Genomic DNA, 24,483 nt, shown 5'->3' with positions numbered 1-24,483 from the left:
TGAAAGCTGTGATATTTCTACCAGATGAAACTGTGTTTCCACAGAAATGAAATAGTAATCTAAGTTAATGACTTGACTCCAAGCTAGCTCTAATCCAACCTAGAACTTTCAGTGGAGACACGGATAATGAAATGAAATGAATGGAGTTTTATGTCCTACTTTTCTGCACCTTATGAGCTAAACGGATACAGTTAATAAAGCAAGGAAAGACAACAACAAGGCATATTTCTTACCACCCCTGGTTCAGTAGGCTGGACACTAGGTGAACTTATAACCTATAGAATACGGTACTTTATATTTATATTATCAATTCAATATCAATCTTAGGATTTTTCTTTAATTTTTTGAAATTCTTATCATCAAAAGAGGATTAACAATGGGGCCCCTATTAGTATGATATAAATAATAATCATGTTTTGAATGTTTATCAAGGATAATCAAAAAAATTCTAAAAGCTAAAAACCAAAAAGAGGAATCCCAAAAAGGTTTCAGGTACATTCTCAAAAAAAAAAATTATGGGATTTTAAATTCCATGCTTGATAAAAGGGTTTGAGAATACAAAATTCGAAAAAAATTAGTGATATAAGTAAGCAGGGTCACTGAATTGGCTAAGTCCAAGCTGTTGATTTGGCTGTATCTACCATATCAATGTCCTGCTGTCAAAATTTCAAATGAACGACCCTAAAGATAAATTTACCTGGTCGTAAGATGGAGGGAGATAACTCTCCTGTTGAGGAGGAGAAGAATGTGTTGTGTCTGGTGTTTGAGCGTCAGTTGTAGAATTACCAGTTCTGTAACGTTCGAAACGTTCATATCTTAAGAAAACATTGTTTAAATCATCGTTCACTCTCAATAACTCATCTATAAGAGATAAAATATTAAACACATAACTCACAGTGACAAACGACCAGATGGTGAATACTAATTACTATAGAAATTGATAATTCGTTCCTAATCATAGCCGTGCAGAACCAGGAATGTAATGACCAGATTAAGAAGTTATTTTACATTATAAATATTCAGTTCCAGTAAAAAGCGTGCAGATATCTGGGTTTCCAGATTATCGGCAATCCGATAAACACGGCTCCTATGTATCATTGTCAATTTTTTTCCTCGTAAGAAGGAAGAGTTCAATTTCAGCTCTTCATATCACTTGTTAAGATGAACACCCCACCCTCTGTTTTTTCTAAATCCTAAATCAATGTACAAGCATCAAGAATATATGAAGAAATTATGATTAGTTCCTCTTGCCACAGTAACAATACAATTGCATGCTCCACACGTGATTATCTACAAGGTGGAAAATGACAGACCGGAGATTTTTGTCTCCTCGTGTGCCTGTGTCAGTCGTTGACAATCAAGACAAGACTCTAATCGGCAACAAAAGTCTCCGTCCAAGACCGCTCCTGTGCCCGCACCTTTAAAGAGCACAAATACAGCAGTCTCCAAGAGAATAATATTAACTTACTTGTGATTTCTTCATTTCCTACAGTAGTTATTAATTCTACAGTTCTCTGTTGCATTTGTCTACATGTTCTATTTAATTCCTACAAATAACAGTAATAATTACAAGTTTCAGAATAACTTTAAGATAAGAAGAGGGCATTGTTTGTATGTGCTGTCATACAGTCATTGGATTATCAAAACACCAAGTGGATATACAAATATCATAATCACAATCAATAAATAATCAATAAATCATATGGGTATTAACTGTGAGGGTCTCATCTCCATCTAATACTTTGACATCATTAGGCACTGTTCTTTTACTGAGGAAGTTTTGTATTTGATTGGACTGTACCATAGTTAATACAGCCAATCAGAGTCCTTGACAGAAAGACTATAAATAATACAGCTGTACATGACTGTATTACTGTTCAAGGGTTTTGATTGTCCAAATTCACTAGCATAAAATCCATTCACATAGCTGTGATACAAGAAAAGTGCCTTTGATGCCAAGGTATAAGAAGTTGATGCGAAGTACATAATACCTTGACATTGTGAAGATGGCATATCAGAAGAACATCTGAAGTTAGTTTACCTGTAGTAATTCTAAATCTGACTGGTCTACAGACGTGGGAGATAATTCCGTTAACATTTCAGACATAACTCTCACATTTCCCTTCACAACCTCCATTTCACGTGTAATTTTAGTAAACTGATCTTGTGACGCTGGAACTGGTTCTTGTGATGGCATGGTCTGAGGTGTTTGAGATGTCTGGAAAAAAGAGGCAAAACATCTACTTGTGAATAATTATATACATATCTGATGGCATAATAAGAAAGATGGAACTATATTTTACAAGGATAACAACTTAGTTTCACAGTTAAGGATCCTTTTTACCAGCTGGTTCTTGACCAAACCTTTTGACATTGATCTTCCCGGATTATCTGTACCTATTTACAGCTGGTAATTATGAGTGAAGATTACTTATTCAAGGTCATCGAACTTTCACAGGCCGATCGAGATCGGAATTCACAGTCGCCATTTGCATGAACCAACGCTCTAACCGACTGTGCTATAGAACTTCACAAAAGCATTTGGACCAGCAGGTGGAGTAGAGACAGGGAGGTTTGGCATCTATAAAAAGCCTAAGCTTAATTTAGAATAGCTGCAACGTGTATCTACCCTAATCTTGAATTCTAATCAAGTATCTGCACGTCTTGGGACCAGGCCAGGTATTTTCGATATGATCTTAGCGCTAGGATTGTTTTGAGACTACGCGGCCAGGCTTTCTTGGGACATAAGAAGATAGAATAAGATATCTGCACCATTTCAATTTGTTCAAAAATGTTCCCAGTAACCATAATTTTGATGATTTTCAGGATTCAGGTCATGTCTCATTTGCCTATGTCTGATTATCTTTAGATGTTTATTATAAATTACTAATGGTGCGGGCACATGAATGCTCTAGAGTCTTGTCAAGTGTTTCGACCGTAAGCACACACACCAATGGACAATAAATCTCCAGTCAGTCGTTCTCCACCATGTCGATAATCTTGTGCAGATCATGCAATTGAAAAGACAATGAATCTGATTGGATAATGATACTCTGTCTTGCAGACGATAATACAATCTGTGACAAATATCGAACATGTTTGATATTATAAATCCTGTTGGCAATGCAATAACCTTGTGCAAGCTCAGGCACACGTGAGATTTTACTCAAGATTCGAGTTTGTGCCTGCACCTCAAGTGTTAACCAGAATAATAGTGCAGAGTAATAGGGACAAAGATTTTAGGGAATTCATTAGGTAAAGAGAAATAATGTGGTTGAATTGAAACAAAAATGGAAAGAAAGAGAAAAACTAATCAAGATAATTCTATATCCAGCCCATTGCAACCAGATAACAACCAGCTTACATTTGGCAAATCAGTTTTTCTGTTAGATCAAATAACAATTAATAGATGTGAAACAGGAGTTATTCTCAACAAGTTTTACCATTTCAGGTATCAAGTTTGTTATCGTCATGGAAATTTTAAATCCTTGGACCAAAGCAAGCGGATACAATTACAGGCATTGAGCATTTCAGAAATAAACTTTTTAAATGATGAAAAATAAAATAAAATATTGGTGTGAATTTTGAATTTTGACTGATCAACTTGGTTGAGAATTGCGGGAACTAACGACGTCAGCTTTTGTACGTCGCCAATTAATCTTATGACGTCGTCTAACTTGTAACTAACTTAACGTTGTCATGTCAGAATTTGAATAAAATGTGAAATCAACACAAGTAGTTTTTCCTATCTCTTTAAAACCAAACACAACGTGAAGCAAACAAACCAATCCCGTAAACTTCAAGGGGAGATCAAATCACTCATAGAGAGTTGTCAGTAGTACTTTCCAAGTTAGGCAAGGACAGACAACTCTATATGAGAGATTAGAGTAGACCTTCTTATTGGGTAGGATATAGGATTATTTAGAGTCAATTAATACATGCATTAGAAGATAGCTAGACTTACAGGTGGTACTCTATAAGCTTGACCTCTAGCAGATCGGTTAGTGTTAAGTTCACTATCAGGAACGCTCTACAAACAAGATAGAGAGGAAAAAACTACTTCTATATAGATATATACCAGAGCTGTTGATTTTAAAAATTCCAAACCAGACATTTTAACACCTAAAGTAAGATCTTGTACAATTTTCATTCAGAATGCATGAAAAATCCAAAAATTCTACCATAGAAAATGTCCTAAAGATCAAAATTGTAGTCAGTCATTTTAGAGCTTCATCAGACATGACTGGCAAAAACAGATAAATCAACAGCCCTGATAAAAAATATCCAACAAAAGAAATGTCTAGAATTATAAGCTATATATTTTTTTACAGATTTTTATGGGGTAATGCTGTGTTTGTTACCTCTTGGAAATATGGGAAATATGACTTCTGAGATGGTATATACCATTATTACTTCAAATTTTGCTCGGAAGTTGTGTTTTCTACTGGAGAACTCCCGTAGCTAAAATCATTTTGAGTTCACGCATATGACATATTAATCTTGTGCAACCAATCAGAATTATATAATGGACACACGTGATATAATTATTATGCAAATAAAGTATATTTCTCTCTATAGCACATGGGTCTGTACTAATATTTCAAATGTTTCCCGAATAGAATCAAGTGGTATTTACAACTTCCTAGTAGGAAACTTCCCTCTTCCCAGAGCTAACAAATACAGCATAAGTTGCCAAAGCCAGTATTAGAGAAACAGTGAAATGAGAATAGTATTCTCAAAAAAGCACTGGCCTAGGAAGCAAAATCAAAGGATGAAATAGATAGTGTAAACAATGAAAACAAATAAGAAAAGAGTAAAAAAATCTTCTTTTTTAGCCAGTATTAAGAGTAAAGAAGTTTGTAAAAACTCCTATGTAAGCACTGGCCAAGGTCACAAATACATAGATCTGTCAGATATAAGCCAGTCAAAGAGATCACCAGAAAACTCAGACTCATACAATGTGTAACATTATAAGATACTTATACCTATTACCTATTGTTTCCAGTCCAGTTTGACTCAAGGTTTTAACATAAACGATTATAACACAACGTCAACTTTGTTCCTTCGACTTATCGTTCTATTGTTTGTGTTAAAGGTAGTCTACCTCTTAGAATGAACATCAAATTTACATTCTAAAATTTGGCTAAAAGAGTGTATATTCATCATAATTATACAACAGAATAAATCTCTGTAAATCAATAATACTCAGTAATAATTAAAATATGATATACAAGGTAAGTTCACTGATGAAAATATACACTTATTGGCGTTGTTTGAGAATCTACATTCTATATACATTCTAAGAGGTAGAATTCCTTTAAACTCAACGGCCACAGTTCAAATATTGTCATGTATGTATTGAAGCTAAAAACTGGCTTACGATAGTTGACAAAAGGTTAAAGTAAGACTAGACTAATCTAAAAAAAATAATGAGACAAATCCAGGTATGTGGAGGTTTTCTCGTGTTAAATATTGATTGAACACAATATAGATCATAAAATATATAACATACATAGCATATTTCTCTATATTTACAGGTCACAGTGATATCATTTATATAATCAATTTTAATACATTAATCACTTTTAATTTAGTCTAATGAGAGTTCTCTATTGTCGATTTGGCTGAATTTACCAGTCAAGTCTGACTAGAGCTCTAGATTGTCGATTTGGATGAATTTACCAGTCAAGTCTGACTAGAGCTCTAGATTGTCGATTTGGATGAATTTACCAGTCAAGTCTGACTAGAGCTCTAGATTGTCGATTTGGTTGAATTTACCAGTCAAGTCTGACTAGAGCTCTAGATTGTCGATTTGGATGAATTTACCAGTCAAGTCTGACTAGAGCTCTAGATTGTCGATTTGGATGAATTTACCAGTCAAGTCTGACAAGAGCTCTAGATTGTTGATTTGGCTGAATTTAGCAGTCATGTCTGACTAAAGATCTAGCTTGTTTGCTGTATTTACTAGTCATGTCTGACTACAGCTCTAGATTGTTGATTTGGCTGAATTTACTAGTCATGTTTGATTTGAGATTCTGAGCTCCCAAACTGTTGATTTGATTGTATTTAAAGGCATCTCTGACTGGAGATCTAGCTTGTTGGCTGTATTTACCAGTCATGTCTGACTACAGCTCTAGATTGTTGATTTGGCTGAATTTACCAGTCAAGTCTGACTAGAGCTCCAGATTGTTTATTTTATTTCCTGATTGGGCCACAGTATTGTTAATGGGAGACTTACAGGCTATGCTCTGTGTATGTAAAATAATACAAATTTTGTGCATGTGGCGAAGGGGTAGGTAGCAGAACTGTGCCTTCTTTCATTCCGTCCCACTCATACAAATGTCACTGATCACGACCCAATCTCCATTCAAGGTCATCAGTTGAGAATTAGCGTTTAAAAGTACTGAAATGTCACCCAGGCCCGTAACCAGCCCATTAGAGAATTTGTTCCAAGTTTCCAGGGAGAGCAACGCCCCCCCCCTTCCCTTTCCCTGAACCCCCTTATTTATGGACCTGATGTCACCTCTTTACTTCTATATCAAATAAATATAAACAGACCATCAACTAATCAATATTTTATAATAAATGTTAGATAAAAGATGAAAGGTTATTTATTATGAGTCAATAATAACATTACACCAGACGGAAGATTGAAATATTCAACTGTCTGCTTTAGTCTGATGTAATTAGATCACTGTTGCAGAAATATATCACTGTCCATATAGTGGCGGCGTCTGCTTCCCAAAATTGGGGGTACAAATAGGGGGAAGACTGGCCCAATGGGGAGGACAACTGTATAGAGTCTGAATTAAGAATACGAACTCAACTCTCATGTAACTGAGTTGTGAGTTGCCTCAAGAACTCATTTTCATTATTCATAACCAGACACGACTGGTCATCGCTATGGTGAGAGGACATCTTTAGATTGAACAAAAATAAAAACTAACTTAGGATGATAAAAATATGGTTAACATCAGTTTTAGTGATTGGTTCAAAAACTGAAAAAAAAATAGCCCTGAATTTCACCCCAAAATGCCCAAGATCTCAATATTTCTATATACAATACCGATATACTAATCTAAAACTTACCCGAGCTGGGGTATGAATTGGTGCCATGCCATCTAAATCTGTCATTGGAAACTCAATTCCTTTTGTCTTTAATTCCTGGTACACTTTGTCCACCTCCTTCAATTCTGGTTGACCTCGGAAAGCGTCTGCCCATGTCTGTGAAAAAATATAGGAAAATGATAGAAATAAAATGGAGTATTACACCTTACTTTTCTGTTCTAAATTAGGCTCATGTAGATAAGCCATTTTTGGAATAATTAAGCTTAAAACATGAGGTTTCGTTATGTTTTAGTGCCAAATTAAGCAAACTATTTGATTAATTGGTGTTTCTAATGAATTATCATATTATATTCTTAATCATATCATTATGTTCTTATTGCATATAATTAAGAGTTTTAACCAATCATAAATGTCTATGTATGTGCAGTCTGGATAAACAAAAAACAAGACATTTTCACCTTTCTTGATCGGTCACTCATTGGAATTCTGCTGGTAATACTCTTTTAATTTAGCTAATTATGAATTAATTATGGACATGTGAGACAAACTGGTATTTTACCAAGTCATTAGAACACCTCTACTTTCTATCCATATAAATATAAGCATTTTCTTTATCATAAATGAAAATAAGGGAACCCTTCTTTAAAAAGAGCTTTTTCAGATGAAAGATAACCATTATTAATTAGGCTTGATAATTAAAAGGAGAAAATCTTGCTGTAATATTTTGCTCAATAAAAAATATTAATTAAACATCGTCTACAAAACTTGTCTGTTTAGTTTTCTTTAATTAGTCAATTTGGATCAATTTGAACACAATACATCTGTCAATAAGAAAATTTTTGGTTTCTATAGCAACTGACATCAATTGGAATACAATTTTATACTAGTACTAATTTGTTATTTCTTTTTTAGCACCATATGAATCTGAATCCTTGATGAATCTGTGATGTGTTCAATATGCTTTAATTTGTCTTTAACCACCAATATTTTTTTATAAGTTTTCCTATCAAAAAAATAACCATAAGAGATCTAACTTATCCCTAAATTAACCCCATAGGGCTTCAATTCCCTTTCATTTTTTTTACCATGATTTCTAAACAGAATTTTCCAAGTTTGAAAATTATATGTAAATATTTATGGCCAAATAGGGACTCTGTTCCTTTATTACCCCAAATTGGCTTTAATTTGTGGCCAAAAAAAAACTACAATAGGCCAAACAATAGTATTTTGAACTAATGATAACTATAATATATATTCATCTCTAATTAGGGCCATTCAACTTATCACTAACCCCTGCTATTTTTTAAACTATGATTCACAAAGTTGAAAAGTTGAAACAATGAGATCAATATGTCACCATGACCTGAGTTTTTTTTAAAGAAATAAAAAAGTGTCATTGTCTTGTCAACATTATTCTAATAACTTCACTTTTTATCTTGTCATGTGACACATTATACCTTACCTTATTATCATATTAAAGTAGGGTAGTCAGATATTAGATTATACAAATAGAACCTTTATTGGGTAACTGTATATTTGCCTGTATGGTGAACAGTTTTTTTTTTTCAAATGGCTTGCTAACATGGGTTCACAATCTATACCATGACACAAATGTGGGAATTTTTCACCAAAGGTTCTCTAGTATTGTTTATTATTTTTTTTTTATTTTTAGAGATTTTCCATATTAACTTGAGGGTATATTATATTTTAATATTATAATTTAATGGTAATCAAGAGAATGGATAAGATTGTATTCACACCAACACTCAAGCCTGAATCCAAACTTTTAATTGTGGAGTGTTGATGTCGGCCCATTTCCGGAGTATGTACCTAAACCCCTGGTTCCCAGCCTGGGTTGTTTTCACCTCCTGGGGATGTGAGACTAGGGTGTCAAGGGTGTGGCCAACTGGTGATTGCTCTAGGGGTGTGAAGGCTGAGAAAGGTAGGGAACCACTAACCTAGACTGAAATATCTAAATTAGCCTCCTTTAAACATAAAACAAAACAAAGAATGTCATACAAAGTGTAACATTTGGTAAAGACATTTTTTTTTTAATGATTAGGTTCAATTCATGGTCACCATGTTCATACTACTTACTAGTAAAGTAATATTTTGAGGATGTAGCATAAAAGCTGCTACAACAATACAATATTTTTTACAATTGTAAATATACATGAAGCGTAATAACTATTCAAATATAGTTTTGTTACATATATAGATATAAACATTGTTGACATTGGTACATGACTCACTCATGCAATTAACACTTAGCCAAAAAACAGCTAACATTTTGTCAATAGATTCAGTTAAAAGTAAACAATACTATGTTAGATATTATGTGAAATTATTTAGCATACCATCTTTTATAAAGATGAGAGTATCATTTTGAAGTTATTCATAGGAGTACCTTCACTATCTATTCGACCAATCATACCTTAGTTTCAGAAAAAGGATTTTTTTTAGCTTACATAATCAGTAATAATTTTCACAGCTCATCGTCGAAATCCATGTGTATCCATAATTATATAGAAAACACATATGTAGGAACAGAGAGTGACATTTCTAGTTCGAGGTATATTTGAAGGGATTATGCGAATTTAGTGCGTTTTAGTACTCCTTAAGACTATTAAAGCACAATAAAGACTCAATTCAATCCCTAAAAATGCCGATCGTTCCCCTTAAAATTAGTAGCAGTGCCCATATTGTGTATATGCACATATTTCGAGTATAAAGAAACCATTTAGCACTTTGAAAAAGAGAAGAGAACATCATCGAATATTTAAAACTATTAATCTGAGTAATTTTTATCCATTTATTTTTTCTACAATGTTATGTATGAAATGGTCAAAATAATTTGTAATCTTGCTTGATAAAAACAACAGTTAAGAAAGTAACAAATTCTTATATTAAAGTAAGTTTTACCCATTTAATTGTATGGACTAAAAACAAGTGTAAAATCATTTATGATTGGAGGTAATTTATATAACAAATTTGAGTACTGGTACAGCTATTTATGAGTCAGAACAATGTTCTAGTGTCTGATATATTTAATGAGTCTAATTACTGAAAACTGAACGAATAAAATAACCAAAAATTAGACTCTCTATGACTAGTCATTATACCATGATGATTCAAATGCACAATTTACTTATTAACTTTCAAAATTTTGACTCTTGGTGTCTAGAGTACAGAAAACAAACATCTTATACTGTTGACACTGTGTCTTGACTATTACGTTCTAATGAAAGCTTGTTTTTACAAATATGGATTGACTGTCCAATATAAAACTCTATCATAAAAGTAACATGTCAAACTGCCACATGATTCAAATAAAATCATGACAGCTAGGACAATATTGAAAATGAAATGAAATGAATGGAGTTTTACGTCCTACTTTTCTGCACTAGGACAATATTGAAACAGAAGACAGACTGCAGAAATATGTTCACATATAAATGAGGAAATCTAGTTTTGATATGGGGAGGGGGGTGGGAGGTAAGCTTTCCAACATAGGACAACATCATAATAGTAAATAAGTTGGCTATATATAGATATGACTCATAATTTTGTTTGTTTAGTTATAAAATTGTTTCTCACATAAAAAATTTCAACAAAGACTCAATACAACGTAAAACATACTTTCATTTCTACTTCATAACTGTTAAATTATACTTTGTTATTGGGGTGAGATGATATAAATTAAAGGGTGGGTGGGTGTCAAGTTTGTGTGTGTAATTTGTCAACATAGACTTTTTTACTTCATAACTGTTACACAATATTTTGTTATTGGGGAGAGATGAAATAAGTAAAGGGTGGGGGAGGAGAGGGGGGGGGGAGGGGGGCGGGGTGTCAAGGTGTCAAGTTTGTGATATTAATTTGTCAAAATAGACTTCTATACTATATAAGATTTGAACAACATTTAGAAGTTGAGAGAACATACAACAGAAACACAAGGGAATATAATATTATGGTATAACACACTCCTTTAATAACAAAGTACATAACTTTTAAACACAAGTTACAAGTGTCGTCATCAGATGAAAAGAAGAATAGAGGGAGGTAGTAAACATGGGAATAAATGGCTTCTATACCACAACTTTTCATTTTATGTCACAATCCCTCTCTCATCTTTTCTATCTTTTAATAGGACAGCTAATAGATATGTGAAATGGATTGGTCTAGTAGCAGAAGATAGTAAGATCTTATTAAGATGTTTATGGAACATAGCATGACATGTTTCTGTCCATTTTAGATTAAAAAAATCTGACATTTGTTATCATTGTATTTATCAAACATGTTGAAGAATATAAATATACATGCCTTTAGGCAAGGTGAATATATTCAATGAGAGTATAACACTATCAATAAATAGAACATCAATAAAGGTGATGTCAACAAAGACAGATTGTCTGATCGGGTGTTCCCGTAAAATGGACATACTCTGCCATTTTTGAGATGAACTTATTGAAGAGGAAGTTTAACTACAGATAACTGACATTACTCCTAGCACTGGTAGAGTTTATGAGAGAGAAGGGCTGAGTATCAATTACCCAATTGAGATCGATTATCTATGGCAGGCTATCGATCAATAACCCATTAATGATCGAAATATTTTAATTGAGAAATCTTCTAAATGAAGTTATAAATTCCTGGTGATGATAATTGATTATTTTATCCAGCCCTAGTGAAAGTATGAACATATTCCTTAATGATTGCTCACTGCAATTGTGTTGGAATTTACTAGTTACCAGGGTAAATAAATTCTTGTTTGCTGATGAAAAATGCTCATTTGACCATAACTGATTATCCTAAACTCCAGACCAACAGTTGTTCGTTACTATTGTATGTCACAATCTGCTGACTAATTGAACATGATATTTTGAATACGGATGAAGATGGCTCTCATTTGACCGTGACAATCTAGTGATTATCTGTGAAGATAAATACAGTGAAGATATTGATCAGTACAGTTGACTGATTTAATCTATCAATCATTTATTATATCAGTATACTATTAATAGTTCTATTGATTGATTTCTATTATATTGGCATTATATTCTGCATTCTTGAAGCACCAGTACCGTACCTATTACACAACAGTTCAAAACTGTTATAAACTTATATTAGCGATAGTGGAAAGATTTTAAACTACTGGTACTGAAAGGTGCTTATCTTGCACCAGTTTTATCCCTCATTTGTCTACATACTTTTTATATTGATTGATTTCTATTCTATAAGCATCAAATTCTTCATTCTTTAAGTTTATTTTTGGCAACAGTTCAAATTAAGCACAAAAAAAACTTTTGACAGTTTCTGCATATTTATTGCAATTTATATTGATTAATTTAGTTTCATTTTCTGGATTCGTTTTTCTCAAAGGAGTTAAAAATGTTACCAATCAAAAAGTATTCCTATGGGTATTATTATTTATAGCTAGTAAGATATATCTGTCAATCTATCCAATGTGATACAACATGTCTCGATATGTGTATTGTATCGCATGGTCATGTCTCGATATGTGTATTGTACCGCATGGTTGTGTCTCGATATGTGTATTGTACCGCTTGGTCATGTCTCGATATGTGTATTGTACCGCATGGTTGTGTATCAATCTTCGAAGGTATGCTCTAGAATTGAAGATAACAGAATGAGAACACATTGTCCACCCAATAAATAAAAGAGGCTTACCTGAATCAGACTGAGAACTTTTTCTTGAACTGCCTGAGGAGGATCATTTTTAGGTCCGATTATTTTGATGAGATCATGTAAAAAATCTTTGTGGGCCACTTGAAGGTGAAACCTTCTTTCACAGTTCTTGACACATGTTTCCAAACACTGCAAAAAAAATTAAATAATAATTCAAATGCAAATGGAAAGAACAAGTAGTCTTATATAATGAATTTCCTGCTTCATTTGGGCATCTGAAAAGCCAAAGAGAATGTAAACAGATGCCAAGTTTGAGGATACAGTTTAATAATTTAACAGTCAACATATGTTGGTATTGTCATCCTTTAATACTATTACAAATAATCTTAATAAATTAAAAACCCTGACAACTTACTGTAAGTGTGTACATGACTGCTGTATAGTTTTTACCAACATTCTGTGATAATCTCTTCTTTATAGCTTTTATAGCATCTTTAGGTCTGGAAAAAAATGGACAAATTTTAATATAACTATAATTCTAAGGTGAATTTCACTACAATTGCTAACATAAATTATAACACTAGTGGCCGCCACTTTACTAGCTACATAATTATATTGCCCAAGCAGTAAGTAGTAAGTGACTTGGTATAACGTTAACTTCATATACCTTCAGTCATAAGCTTATAACTTGGAGTATATGACGTTATATTTTGTTAACAATCTTGTTCAAACTGATAATGTACTGTTATTAACATCATATGCTTTCTTTAAGTTATATTACTTGGAGTACAGGGTATGTGACGTTGCATTCTTTTCACACTCTGTGTTCAAAAGCTTAAAGCTGATAAAGTACTATCACATTGTGACGTAATGGTATGAAAGAATGTCAATCTTTATTGAGGTTACAGTATCATAAGCGAGTTATTGTGAACAAAGAATCAGAAATATATTTTTAAACACATCATCATATTTCTGACTTGTCTAATAATTTCAATAAATGTTTACTTACCCTTCATCTGTGGCATTTATCTGATCACATATTTCCATAAATAAACCCCAGTTCTCCGAGGCTTGACTTCCATCTGTGGCCTTTTCTGGAGAAAGTAAGTAACAATAATAAAACGGCTCACGCTACTGACACAACCAAAATTCCCTGGCAGTGGCGGAGCCAAATGGAGGGCAACCGACCCCCCTAGCAGCCCCAAAAGCAAGTTTTTCGGGCAAAAATCACATAACCAGGTCTGCAATTTGTTCCCTGGTACTATTCCTGATTTACTGATTCTTAGTGAGATTCAGTCTGTTTTAAGCTCGCCAACTTTTAGACCAATTTGTAAGCCATCTTATCATCATGCAATAAGTTCAGTGAGTTAATGGAAGAGGTTCTGATCTGTTGTGGATAAATATCTCATATAAATAACAAAACTCTTAAGCCAAGATTTAGTATAGCTGGAATTCATCTTCAGGATCTCTTTGATTTGGGCCTTATCTATAAATAATTAGCCTTTATTTTTTTTTTTCAAATTAGCCATTCTTATTTGTTTATTTTCTAAAAATAGTAAAAAGCACTGCCATGCCATTATCAGAGCTACGGTATCAAATGAATTCATTGGCTGTCTAAGTTACATGAATATAACAGGACACATTTGTATCAACTAAACACAAAATATTGACATTAGACCAACAAAATAAATAGACAGTAACAGTACTGAAACATCAACCGACATCAATTGCAGTTTTCAGATAGTGTTCTAAAGAGAAGAAAGAGGGAATAAATATCTACACATTATCGTTGAAATTCGTCTTATAATAGATATTTACAAATGTCTACGCCTATCCACACATCAACCAGATAATACTGTATCAGTTTATGATATTGTCATCCTTCTGATGATTCATTCTCACCTATAAGTTGGCCAACTTGTGTAGCAAACGGATTACCGTGACCAAACAACGCAGCCATTTTGTTATTTTTATTGCCTAACCTCGGGATAGATGTCTAAAATATTTCCGGTTAAAATATTAGTCATCCCAGTAAAAAAATAAAATAATTTTGATACGAATGAAATGTGCATGAAAATTTGAAATATTTCTGGAAAATTTATGATTTTTGCTGGATTTTATATTTCGGTTTTGTTTTTGTTTAAAGCGTAATCAAACCCTTCTAGATAAAAACGTAACCATCAGTAAAATATAAATATTTATTTTTTGATATAAGTTACTTCTGTTGCAACTTTACATTTCATCAATGAAATAAAAATCTTCAAAATCTAAAATTAACGTAGATAGAAAAGCATAATTTGCCTTAAAAGCAAATATGGTTACGTTGTATTACCATTTGCCTCGTACCTACCGGAAATAATAACATCCATAGCTACGGGACGCCGTAAATTTATAATTTTTTAAAGATTTTTTTTAATTAATTGTAATTAAGGTCGTTGAAAGGAATTTTTAAATTGCATGGTAATGTTTGATTTAATGTTGGTTTCCGACAATCATGCGTGTCACATAGACATTCCTCCTCAGGGTCAGACTTGGAAAGAGTAGGCCAGATTTTTTTTTTGCATCAGTTTATTAGCAAAATAAATGTTCTGGTTCACAACCAGTATTGAGTATTCTATTCTAGAGTTTCCGAAACAAAATCACACAGTGTTGTCAACTCTCAAAATGAATAATTGAGATTTCAAATATGCAAGTTTAGTGTCTAGACTAGATTTAACCACTTAAACTTTAGTTCTTTCTGCAAATATTCATTGTACTCGTGTGTGTACAAATATTTATTGTTTGAAAATACTTTGAAATTTGAAAGGTGATTGCTTTTGTCCTTGCAGAAAAATTAACCCACAAAGATGAGTCGTTTATATGACACCGTGGAACCATCAGTTATTGATGAGGACATGTTACAGAGAGCAGTGGAAGAACAGGGACCTAAAGATGAAGCAGGAAAACTGGCGAAAGAAGAAGGCATTGATTTTAATGATGTAACAAGTTTGAGGCTGGATTTTAAAAGTAAATACTTTCTACAAAATATCTTCAAGTTCAATGAAGCATTCATTAAAAACATCAATGAATGAACTACAACTATCATCATGATTTTTATTTATGTATTAGCTCGCCATTTTCCACTTCAATGTAACTTTTTAAAACTTTTCATGAACTCATTATTTTGTTTCACAGATATTTTGAAGATAGATAATTTATGGGAGTTTACCAACCTAGTAAAACTACAGCTAGATAATAATATTATAGAGAAAGTTGAAGGGTTAGAATTATTGGTCAATCTAGTATGGCTAGGTAAGTCATTAGTTTTAAAATAACACTTGAGGCAATTCCATGACAAGGTTGATTCTGAAAGTCCACATAGTACAGTATTAAGTATATTTTGAGCATGGACTGTTGGTCGTGTACCACATAGTTTCTAATCTTGATCTGTGTTTGAAGTCTTTTGACCTTGAATAAGTCATATTGCTTCATTATTCCAGTTGACCAAATCCCCCAATTTATTTCTCAATTTCAAAATTGTAATATGATTTTAATTAGTTTGTCCTCAACCCAGCTGTCCTGGAAAGAACAACAACAAAATTTTGGCAAAGGTTTAGCTGATTGACATCATCCTGAAGAACCAAAGGTTTTTAGTAGTATGAGAATACATTAAAAATAAAATCTCTTTTATGGATTCAAGTATTCTATAAACATTCATACATTATTATTGTTGTTCTTTTTACAGATTTATCATTTAATAATATTGAAGTTATTGAAGGATTGGGTACACTGACTAAACTACAAGATCTAACGTTGTATAATAACAGAATATCTCGTGTCGAGAATATGGATAGTTTGACTAATTTACAAGTATTATCTGTTGGTAATAATCAGTTAACAGAATTAGAAAATGTAAGTAGAGCTACAATTTTTAAAATGATTGAAAATAATTTTCCCGAAATCGAAGTCGACTTTTCTTTCAAGATTACAATCAGCTATATGTTGGATTAATCAGCTTTCTGATAATTCCAGTCAACACGCTTATAATAGTTATTTGGTTTTTAGGTTTATTGCATTTTTGTGAATAATTTTGCAAAATCCATACAAGGACATGATAAAGTCTTATATCTTGTGGGCCACCTAATATAACATTCCTTTAACTTTTAACTTCTCCATTCCAGTTGATCTATTTACGAAGATTTAGACAATTAAAAACTTTAAATCTTAGTGGTAATCCATTCTGTGAGGACGTAGAGAAATATAAACAGTTTGTGGTAGCGTATTTATCACATCTAGAATTTCTTGATTACAGACTGATAGATGAACAATCAGTGAGTTATTTTTAGTCACTGTTATAGTGAAGCAGTGATATTTGTGAACATCTGGGTCCAAATCAAAACAAAAACACTAGTACTTCACTTATTTTGAGGTAGAATTATCAGTTTCATTTGAAAATTTATTAAGCAGCTACCAATGTTTCGCCAACATGTTGTTTGGGTTTCGGGTTTCATTTTGAAGTTTGGATTGTTAGTAATTGGTAATTTTGTTGACTCTGTCCATTTTTTGGTATTGTAGAAAGAAGCAGCGATAGATAAATACCAGATATCTATAGATGAAATCCAACACAATGAAAGAGCTGAGGAAAGAAAACAGGAAGAAAAGCAACAGAAAGAGGAAGAACTCAAAATTCACACGGTAAGTTTACAGTTTCATTATAACTGACTTCAAATTTTGACAATTTTTCTTCCTAATGTTTAGGACACTATATTTATAGCTTTAAGTTAAGGAATCCAAACACTTCACTCACTACAATTATTGACTGTGGCAGATCTAATCTTCCCTCATTGCGCACTGCATGGCATTGACGTGAATGCCAAATCATGTACAGAAAAGTAGGACATAAAAAACCATTTCATTCATTACCGTTTGAGATGGGAATTAAATGGGATTTTCAATTTAATTAATTCTTACTACATGTTATTTTATTGTGATATTTTACAGGCAGCGTACGTAGAATATCTAGATGGTAGCAGTCTGTTTGATAGTATGTACTCTGAAGATTCTGATGGTCAAAGATTAAATGAAATGCCTGGAGTGGATGAGCTGTTAGCAGGATATCCTTTTAAAAAAAACAAATTTAATGGCTGAATCTATAGCTTGAAAGTTAAAATTTTTAACAGAGATTTATTGATTTGTTGATATAAATCGTCATGGTTATGGGGGGGGTGTGTTGTTTCCGAATGTAAAATTCCACTATTTACAACTAATGGTTATTATAAGATATTAGAGAAATTAGGGCCTGGTTCGCTAGTTTGTTGGAGGGCTTAATTGTAAAAAGGCCCTGCCAACATATTTCCCCAAATGGCTAATACCATATTTTTGGCATTCAATTTTCATTTTATTCCTTAACTAATCTAACATATAAAGAGAAATTCCTAGCGGTATGTCAGAAAATATTTGAATATGGTTTGACTGAAAATGAGAAACGTCAGGCAGAAGTCAACCAGTTCTGGGAGTGTGTGGAGGAGGCCAAGACAGAAAATAAAGAGGCAGGTGTTAAAATCCTGGAGGCATTCAACGTTGAGAGAAAAAGGGTAAGCCAGTTGAATTGTTACACAAACACATATACTAGCAGTACTTATACTACAGCACTTAAAAATATATCGTTTGTAACCTGGGTCTGGGAGTTTTATTGGAATTTTATTCAATATCATATATTGATTATTTCTGAAAAAACTTTTCTATACCGATTCTGAGGTCAATTGAATCGTATCAGAATTTACCCTTCTATTCCATTCTCCACCATATGGAATTTTTTATTTTTAGTTATTAAATGAACTAGCCACAATAACAGACAATCAAGTTATAGATGATAAAATAGAGGCGTATCATGTCCAGATAACTGAATTATGGGATAAATTGATGGGTCTAGAATTACAACTCGTTGACCAGCTGGAGGTAAGTGCATTGCTGTATTTTTTCGTTGCTATACATGTCAAGGGCAGACTTCATATGGACCTCTCTTCTCTAAATTTTAACTAAGATTTAATCCAGATTTAATACAGCAATTTTATGGTTGATATAGCTGACTTTAAAATGATTTAAGTCATTTACCAAATACTAAGCTCATCTTAAGTTAGGATGGGGTCAAATTTTGTTGATTAGGAGAGATATATCCAAGGAATGCCTGTACCAGGCTACACAAATTCATGTCAAATTCCATCCTTCTTTTTAAGGAAATTATAAAAGATTTTGAGAGAAATATGCAGGAAATGGTATCAATGTTTATAGAAAATGTGAAAGGTCATTTAACACAATGCCGTGACCTAGAGAACATGCATCACGAACGAATGATGGAAATTTCCATCGTGACTCTGGAGAAGGTGATAAAGAATGAACTAGATGAAGAAATCAGTGAAGAATTGAGAATGGTAAGAGTTGGGTTGTTTAATCCATGTTTAGAATTTTCAACTCACTTAGTTAAGATTTATAGGTTTAGTTATAATATGCTAGAATTCTAGCATAGCTAAAGCAGGAGAAATCACTCTGTCATTTGTCTGAATAGAATACAGTAACATGTTTCAGGATCTTTTTAAATATCTATAAAACACTCTAAAATTATATTGTCCACAATTTTGACTGGAAATTTAAATGGAAATATAACCATATTTTCAGTATTTGTAAATGACACAATATTACTAAGAAATTACCTTATCAAAATCCTACTATTTATATTTCCAGCTGTTTGTGGATAAAGATACAATCATTGGAGCCGTGTCTTCGTCACATGACCTTCACTTACTAAAAATAGACAATAAGGAAGACGATATTGAAACAAGGATTAAGAATTGGTTGAGTTTGATGATGTCTAGAATTAGAAATGAAGAAGAAATCAAGAGAAATCGAGTTCGGGTCGTAGAAGTTAATCATCAGATTGACCAATTAAAAGATGAGATTGATAACCTCGAGTTTTTACAGGGACCTTAAATTAACGATGTATTGTAACGCGTGTTTATGACTGAAAACGGGCTTTTATTAATTGATGTAGATGAAATTGGGAAAAAGCGATACATCCACAAAAGACTTCAAACTACTAAATTAATTTGTGTTTTCAAAGAAAGGGGATTGTTTTGTGGAATTACAAGGACCCTAAAGTACTGAATTTAATTTTTTGACAAAGGTTGTTGCTTTTGAACTGAAGGCTTGGGTATTCAAAGGACCAAGATATGAATGAACTGTTGCTGAAAATGACTGGTTTTGCTTCATAAATTAATTTAGTATGTTATGGTCCTTGTAAAAACTGATTGTGCAAAAATTGTTGGGTTTGTTCAAATTATTAAATTTTACTCCATATTATTCTGAAGGATACTTGTGATCACCAGTGACAATATGGCTTGAGAACTTCTGTGATATTTCAAGATTTTTGTGAATTTTGTTCAAATCTTTTATAAATTCTTGTAAACAATGTTTGTAAATAATTTCTGTTTTATTTGTAAATATTTGTAATATTTATTTGTGTACATTTCAATTAAAGTCATTTTATTCCATTATCATGCAATACTTATTTCTTTAAAAACTCATTTTCTGAAAATAAAATTCTCTTTATCTTGAAAATCACACTCCTCTAACAGACGAAGCTTCTTAATAACTACTTCTCAATCTGCTGAATTATATCAGTCTATAGTAAGATAGTTATTGACTATTTGTGTACAATATTCTTTCTTAAGTCTTTGAGTTAAATGTCCATTTACTGGCATTTCAAGCCTTGGCATAAATCCACACTTATGACACAACAGTGTTTTCAGTTACCTTTACAATTATTCACCAATTGGTATAAACTAACAACAACAATAATAACTAAGGGATGAAAAATCACTGATATTTTTATACGGCACAGATATTCTGTCGTTCTAACGAGGCCTTTTGGATAACCGAGGAATTTTCACTGGACCAATGAATAAATAAAGCTGCAGAGGCAAGTCTAGACTGTAAATCAAGTTGATCTAAATCGTGATGCCATTCTACGTTACCCCATTTCTCAGACTGAAAAAAAAATATTCAAAAATTTAAATGAGTTTGGTTTTGATGTCAGAATTAGATATTCATATCATAAGACTATTTAAAACATAAATGTGCAGTCTATCATAGGTTATGCAAATATTTAGAAAATTTAACCCTAGAAAATATGGATTTAGATATTTTTCACTCATAATTTGTTTCCTCACATGCAACAAGGTGGTAATGAGGAAATATTCAGACAACTACATCACTACTATGATAAGAAAAATTGAGATATAGGGTTTTAAATCCTAATTTTCTAAACCTGATTGATAATGTAGACCAGAAGAGATATAGAAATAAATTACCTGATATTCCTGCTCTAACCTGGACAATTTGACGGCTGTTTCTACTGAGATAGATTTATCAACCAGCGCCATTATTAATAATAGTGACTTGATAGACTCCACAGCATAGCTATAACCTGAAATATACCATAGCATGGCTATAACCTGAAATATACCATAGCTTAGCTATAACCTGAAATATACCATAGCATGGCTATAACCTTAGATATAGCATAGCAGAGCTATATCCTAAAATATAGCATAGCATAGCTATAACTGGAAATATAACATAGCATAGCTTTAACTTACAATATAGCATAGCTATAACCTGAAATATAGCATAGCTATAACCTAAATATAGAATAGCATAGCTTTAACCTTAAATATAGCATAGCATAGCTATGACCTGATATATACCATAGCATTAACTTAAAATATAGCAAAGCTACAGCCTCACATCTCTTTCATTCAACTATGCTGTTTTCCTGTAAGTCTTCATAGTTTTGTTACAATCAATTCATTTTTTTAAAGACAGGAAACATTGTCATTTTTATAACCTACCAAATAACGCCCAATCACTATAAGATAACAGATGCCGTCTGATAATATCCTTAGATTCTGTACCCACTTCTGGTAGAGACATGGTATAAGTTGGTTTCACTTCAATTCCAAACCTGAAATATTACATTAACCATTTCTCAATTTGAACCAAATTTTTTTTTTAAACATAGTGTCACAATGCAAACAAAAATCTGTAGATTAGTGTTCAATGGGAGAATTATTACAGCCTATTTTGTTTCAGATAAGAGACAATACTATTGTTTATTTGACTATTTTATAGATATCTTCATCCAATATTGGGCCTACATTACTTCTTAATCATAAACTGCCGACAGATAACAAAAAGTTGTGTAATATAGGTAAGGCTAATCACTGAGGTAAATACACAATATATAACCTGCCATTACTAATCAAAGGTCAAGGGTCAAAGTTTGAAAATTTAGATGGAAAACAAGCTGTAATGAGTGTTGCACTGTGATCTCCATATGAAAAGTAAAACCAGCATTTCTGTTTATATTACAATGAACCAACTAAGGCCCACCTGCTTTCCAAAACCATCTGTTGTGATTGAATTCAAAAGGGGTTTAGGGGAAGGAAGAGCTGTGATAAAAATAATAAACCCTTCATTGACAGGCCAACTGTTTTCAAACATTTGGCCAGTGCTAAGACTGTTGGTATACTGTAAACACAGTCAACCAGTTTCAATATGATTAAAACTAAGATCTTGACATTTATTTCTTGTTTTATCTGCCTGTTAAAACACTTGCCAAATTATTTATAGTTCATAACAAAACCATTATACTGACCTGTGTGTTGCCCATTTAATAACAGGATCCCAGCTCTCCATCTGTAGCTGAACCAAATCTTCTGGTTCTTGTAATCTATAACTGATTAGCCAAAATAATTTCATTAACATTTTGTTGATAACCATGTAAATATATTATTGAAATATTTTCAACGGATAAGATAGTTTTTTAGAATTAACCTCTATTTAGTATGTCAAAATAATTTTAGAGAAAAAAATGATAATCCTGTGGAAATAATTCCAAATGTAAAATTCATGCATTTAATTTGGGTTTCATTTTTACCACAGGCCTAACACAGATCTGTTTCAATATTTGACAATGATGAGACTTTGCGGAATAAAGCTAGAAGAAAAATTTCTAGCTCTCCAGGTTAAAAAGCAATTGTATTGGGGCTATCTCTCCCAAGTAATAAAAAAGATCCTACGGTTGTCTTACCAAATTGTGTCTGTTTCAAGAAAATGAATGATGCCCTGTGTTAATATTTCACGACTCTTTTGAAAGGGATTGTCTAACGCTGTGTTACATAACGAAGTCTGAAAAATAAAACAAAATGGTTTCTCTAGTTTTGTAACTATTTGTTGATCTAAAAACAAAGTGGTTTATATAGTGTGTATAACTATTTATCGATCTAAAAACAAAATGGTTTATATAGTGTGTATAACTATTTATCGATCTAAAAACAAAATGGTTTATATAGTGTGTGTAACTATTTATCGATCTCAAACAAAATGGTTTATATAGTGTGTATAACTATTTATCGATCTCAAACAAAATGGTTTATATAGTGTGTATAACTATTTATCGATCTCAAACAAAATGGTTTATATAGTGTGTATAACTATTTATCGATCTCAAACAAAACGGTTTATATAGTGTGTATAACTATTTATCGATCTCAAACAAAACGGTTTATATAGTGTGTATAACTATTTATCGATCTCAAACAAAACGGTTTATATAGTGTGTATAACTATTTATCGATCTCAAACAAAACGGTTTATATAGTGTGTATAACTATTTATCGATCTCAAAAAATGGTTTATATAGTGTGTATAACTATTTATCGATCTAAAAACAAAATGGTTTATATAGTGTGTATAACTATTTATCGATCTAAAAACAAAATGGTTTCTCTAGTTTTGTAACTATTTATCGATCTCAAACAAAATGCAGTTAAAATGATTGTTCAGGGATATGCACAAATATCTTTGACTCGACAGCTATCAATCAAAATTACTTCTAGTTCCTCAGAAATACTGGAGAGTCCCTTCTCTAACACTAGGTCCTCATGCCTCTTGGTGAGTCCATATAGCCTATAATAAAAACATTATCCTCAATAAAAGTCCTTTTCTTAGTGTCCTTTAATATCATGAAGATTATTGAAGAAAATATTTATTAGAAAATTAACATACCAAGTGCATATTATGTCTCTTGATAACTTTATCTTGGGCATTCCATTCAGTAGCTACAGCTAGTGCCAGAGCTTCATTGGGAACTCGAAATAACTGACCACTTGGTGTTTTCAGTTTTCTTTTATCTAAGTTGATTTCAAACCACCCTAAATATAAGACAAAGACAAAATATACCAAAATTATTTCAAAGACAACTCAAAGTTGTTTATTTACGTGTTTACTAATGTATTGACATTGACAGAGACCTTAATCACAATCTTCAAGAGTTTAAAACTAATAATATGGCTGAAAGTCGATTGGTTTCATTCTGACCATTCACAATTGCCAATCTGCTAAGCACAATCAGCTAACAAATCATATAGAAAACTGCCATTGTGCAGAGCTGGACAGAAAAAGTTTGAGAGCTAGTAAATGCAAAATTCACTTCTTACTTACCATCTGATAATGCAATACTTGCATTTTTATAAAATTTCTTCACTTCTGCAATAAAATAACATTTTATATTAGTGTATTATAATCATGGATAAAGCTCATAAATTACTACTGAAGGCCAAAAAGAATTTTCGTTAACTTAGCTGCTGTCTGAGTCTTTCAGAATGAGTTGCCTCCCTTCGTAACAAACGAGTGTTAAATAAGCATATCAACAGATTTCTGTTGTTAAACGAT

General features: G+C 32.4%; 3 protein-coding genes across 3 annotated transcripts; 1 reads left to right on the top strand and 2 right to left on the bottom strand.

Annotated features, from left to right (window-relative positions):
* Positions 1 to 790: 790 nt before the first annotated feature.
* Positions 791 to 14,653, bottom strand: LOTGIDRAFT_93474 (hypothetical protein; the record flags this gene model as incomplete). The annotated part of the gene is made up of 9 exons (XM_009047098.1): positions 791 to 861; positions 1,469 to 1,547; positions 2,042 to 2,218; positions 3,974 to 4,030; positions 7,090 to 7,224; positions 12,757 to 12,903; positions 13,130 to 13,214; positions 13,724 to 13,808; positions 14,617 to 14,653. Coding segments are annotated over 9 exons (873 nt in total), but the record flags the coding sequence as incomplete, so codon positions are not given.
* Positions 14,654 to 15,090: 437 nt separating this feature from the next.
* On the top strand, positions 15,091 to 20,426 carry LOTGIDRAFT_212018 (hypothetical protein). The gene is made up of 12 exons (XM_009047097.1): positions 15,091 to 15,174; positions 15,543 to 15,720; positions 15,889 to 16,005; positions 16,439 to 16,605; positions 16,875 to 17,024; positions 17,269 to 17,388; positions 17,695 to 17,798; positions 17,981 to 18,003; positions 18,121 to 18,303; positions 18,557 to 18,651; positions 18,930 to 19,124; positions 19,435 to 20,426. The coding sequence occupies exons 2-12, from the start codon at positions 15,561 to 15,563 to the stop codon at positions 19,678 to 19,680; spliced, it is 1,560 nt and encodes a 519-aa protein (XP_009045345.1). The 5' UTR covers positions 15,091 to 15,174; positions 15,543 to 15,560; the 3' UTR covers positions 19,681 to 20,426.
* Positions 20,427 to 20,577: 151 nt separating this feature from the next.
* LOTGIDRAFT_110395 (hypothetical protein) lies at positions 20,578 to 24,298 on the bottom strand (the record flags this gene model as incomplete). Its single annotated transcript, XM_009047096.1, has 7 exons — positions 20,578 to 20,736; positions 21,060 to 21,175; positions 21,600 to 21,712; positions 22,406 to 22,486; positions 22,841 to 22,938; positions 23,818 to 23,963; positions 24,253 to 24,298. Coding segments are annotated over 7 exons (759 nt in total), but the record flags the coding sequence as incomplete, so codon positions are not given.
* Positions 24,299 to 24,483: the final 185 nt, after the last annotated feature.

This window comes from Lottia gigantea (genome assembly GCF_000327385.1).
Source record: "Lottia gigantea unplaced genomic scaffold LOTGIsca_11, whole genome shotgun sequence".
Taxonomy (NCBI): Eukaryota; Metazoa; Mollusca; class Gastropoda; family Lottiidae; genus Lottia; species Lottia gigantea.
Note: the sequence above shows the minus strand (reverse complement) of the source record. Positions and strands in the feature narration are given on the sequence as shown.

Bases quoted from the DNA above. Each gene is read 5' to 3' on its own strand.
- LOTGIDRAFT_212018 (XM_009047097.1), top strand. From the start codon at position 15,561: ATGAGTCGTTTATATGACACCGTGGAACCATCAGTTATTGATGAGGAC. The intron at 17,025-17,268 runs GTGAGTTATTTT...TTGGTATTGTAG, and splicing joins GACTGATAGATGAACAATCA to AAAGAAGCAGCGATAGATAA. The intron at 18,004-18,120 runs GTTTGTTGGAGG...TAACATATAAAG, and splicing joins AATTAGGGCCTGGTTCGCTA to AGAAATTCCTAGCGGTATGT.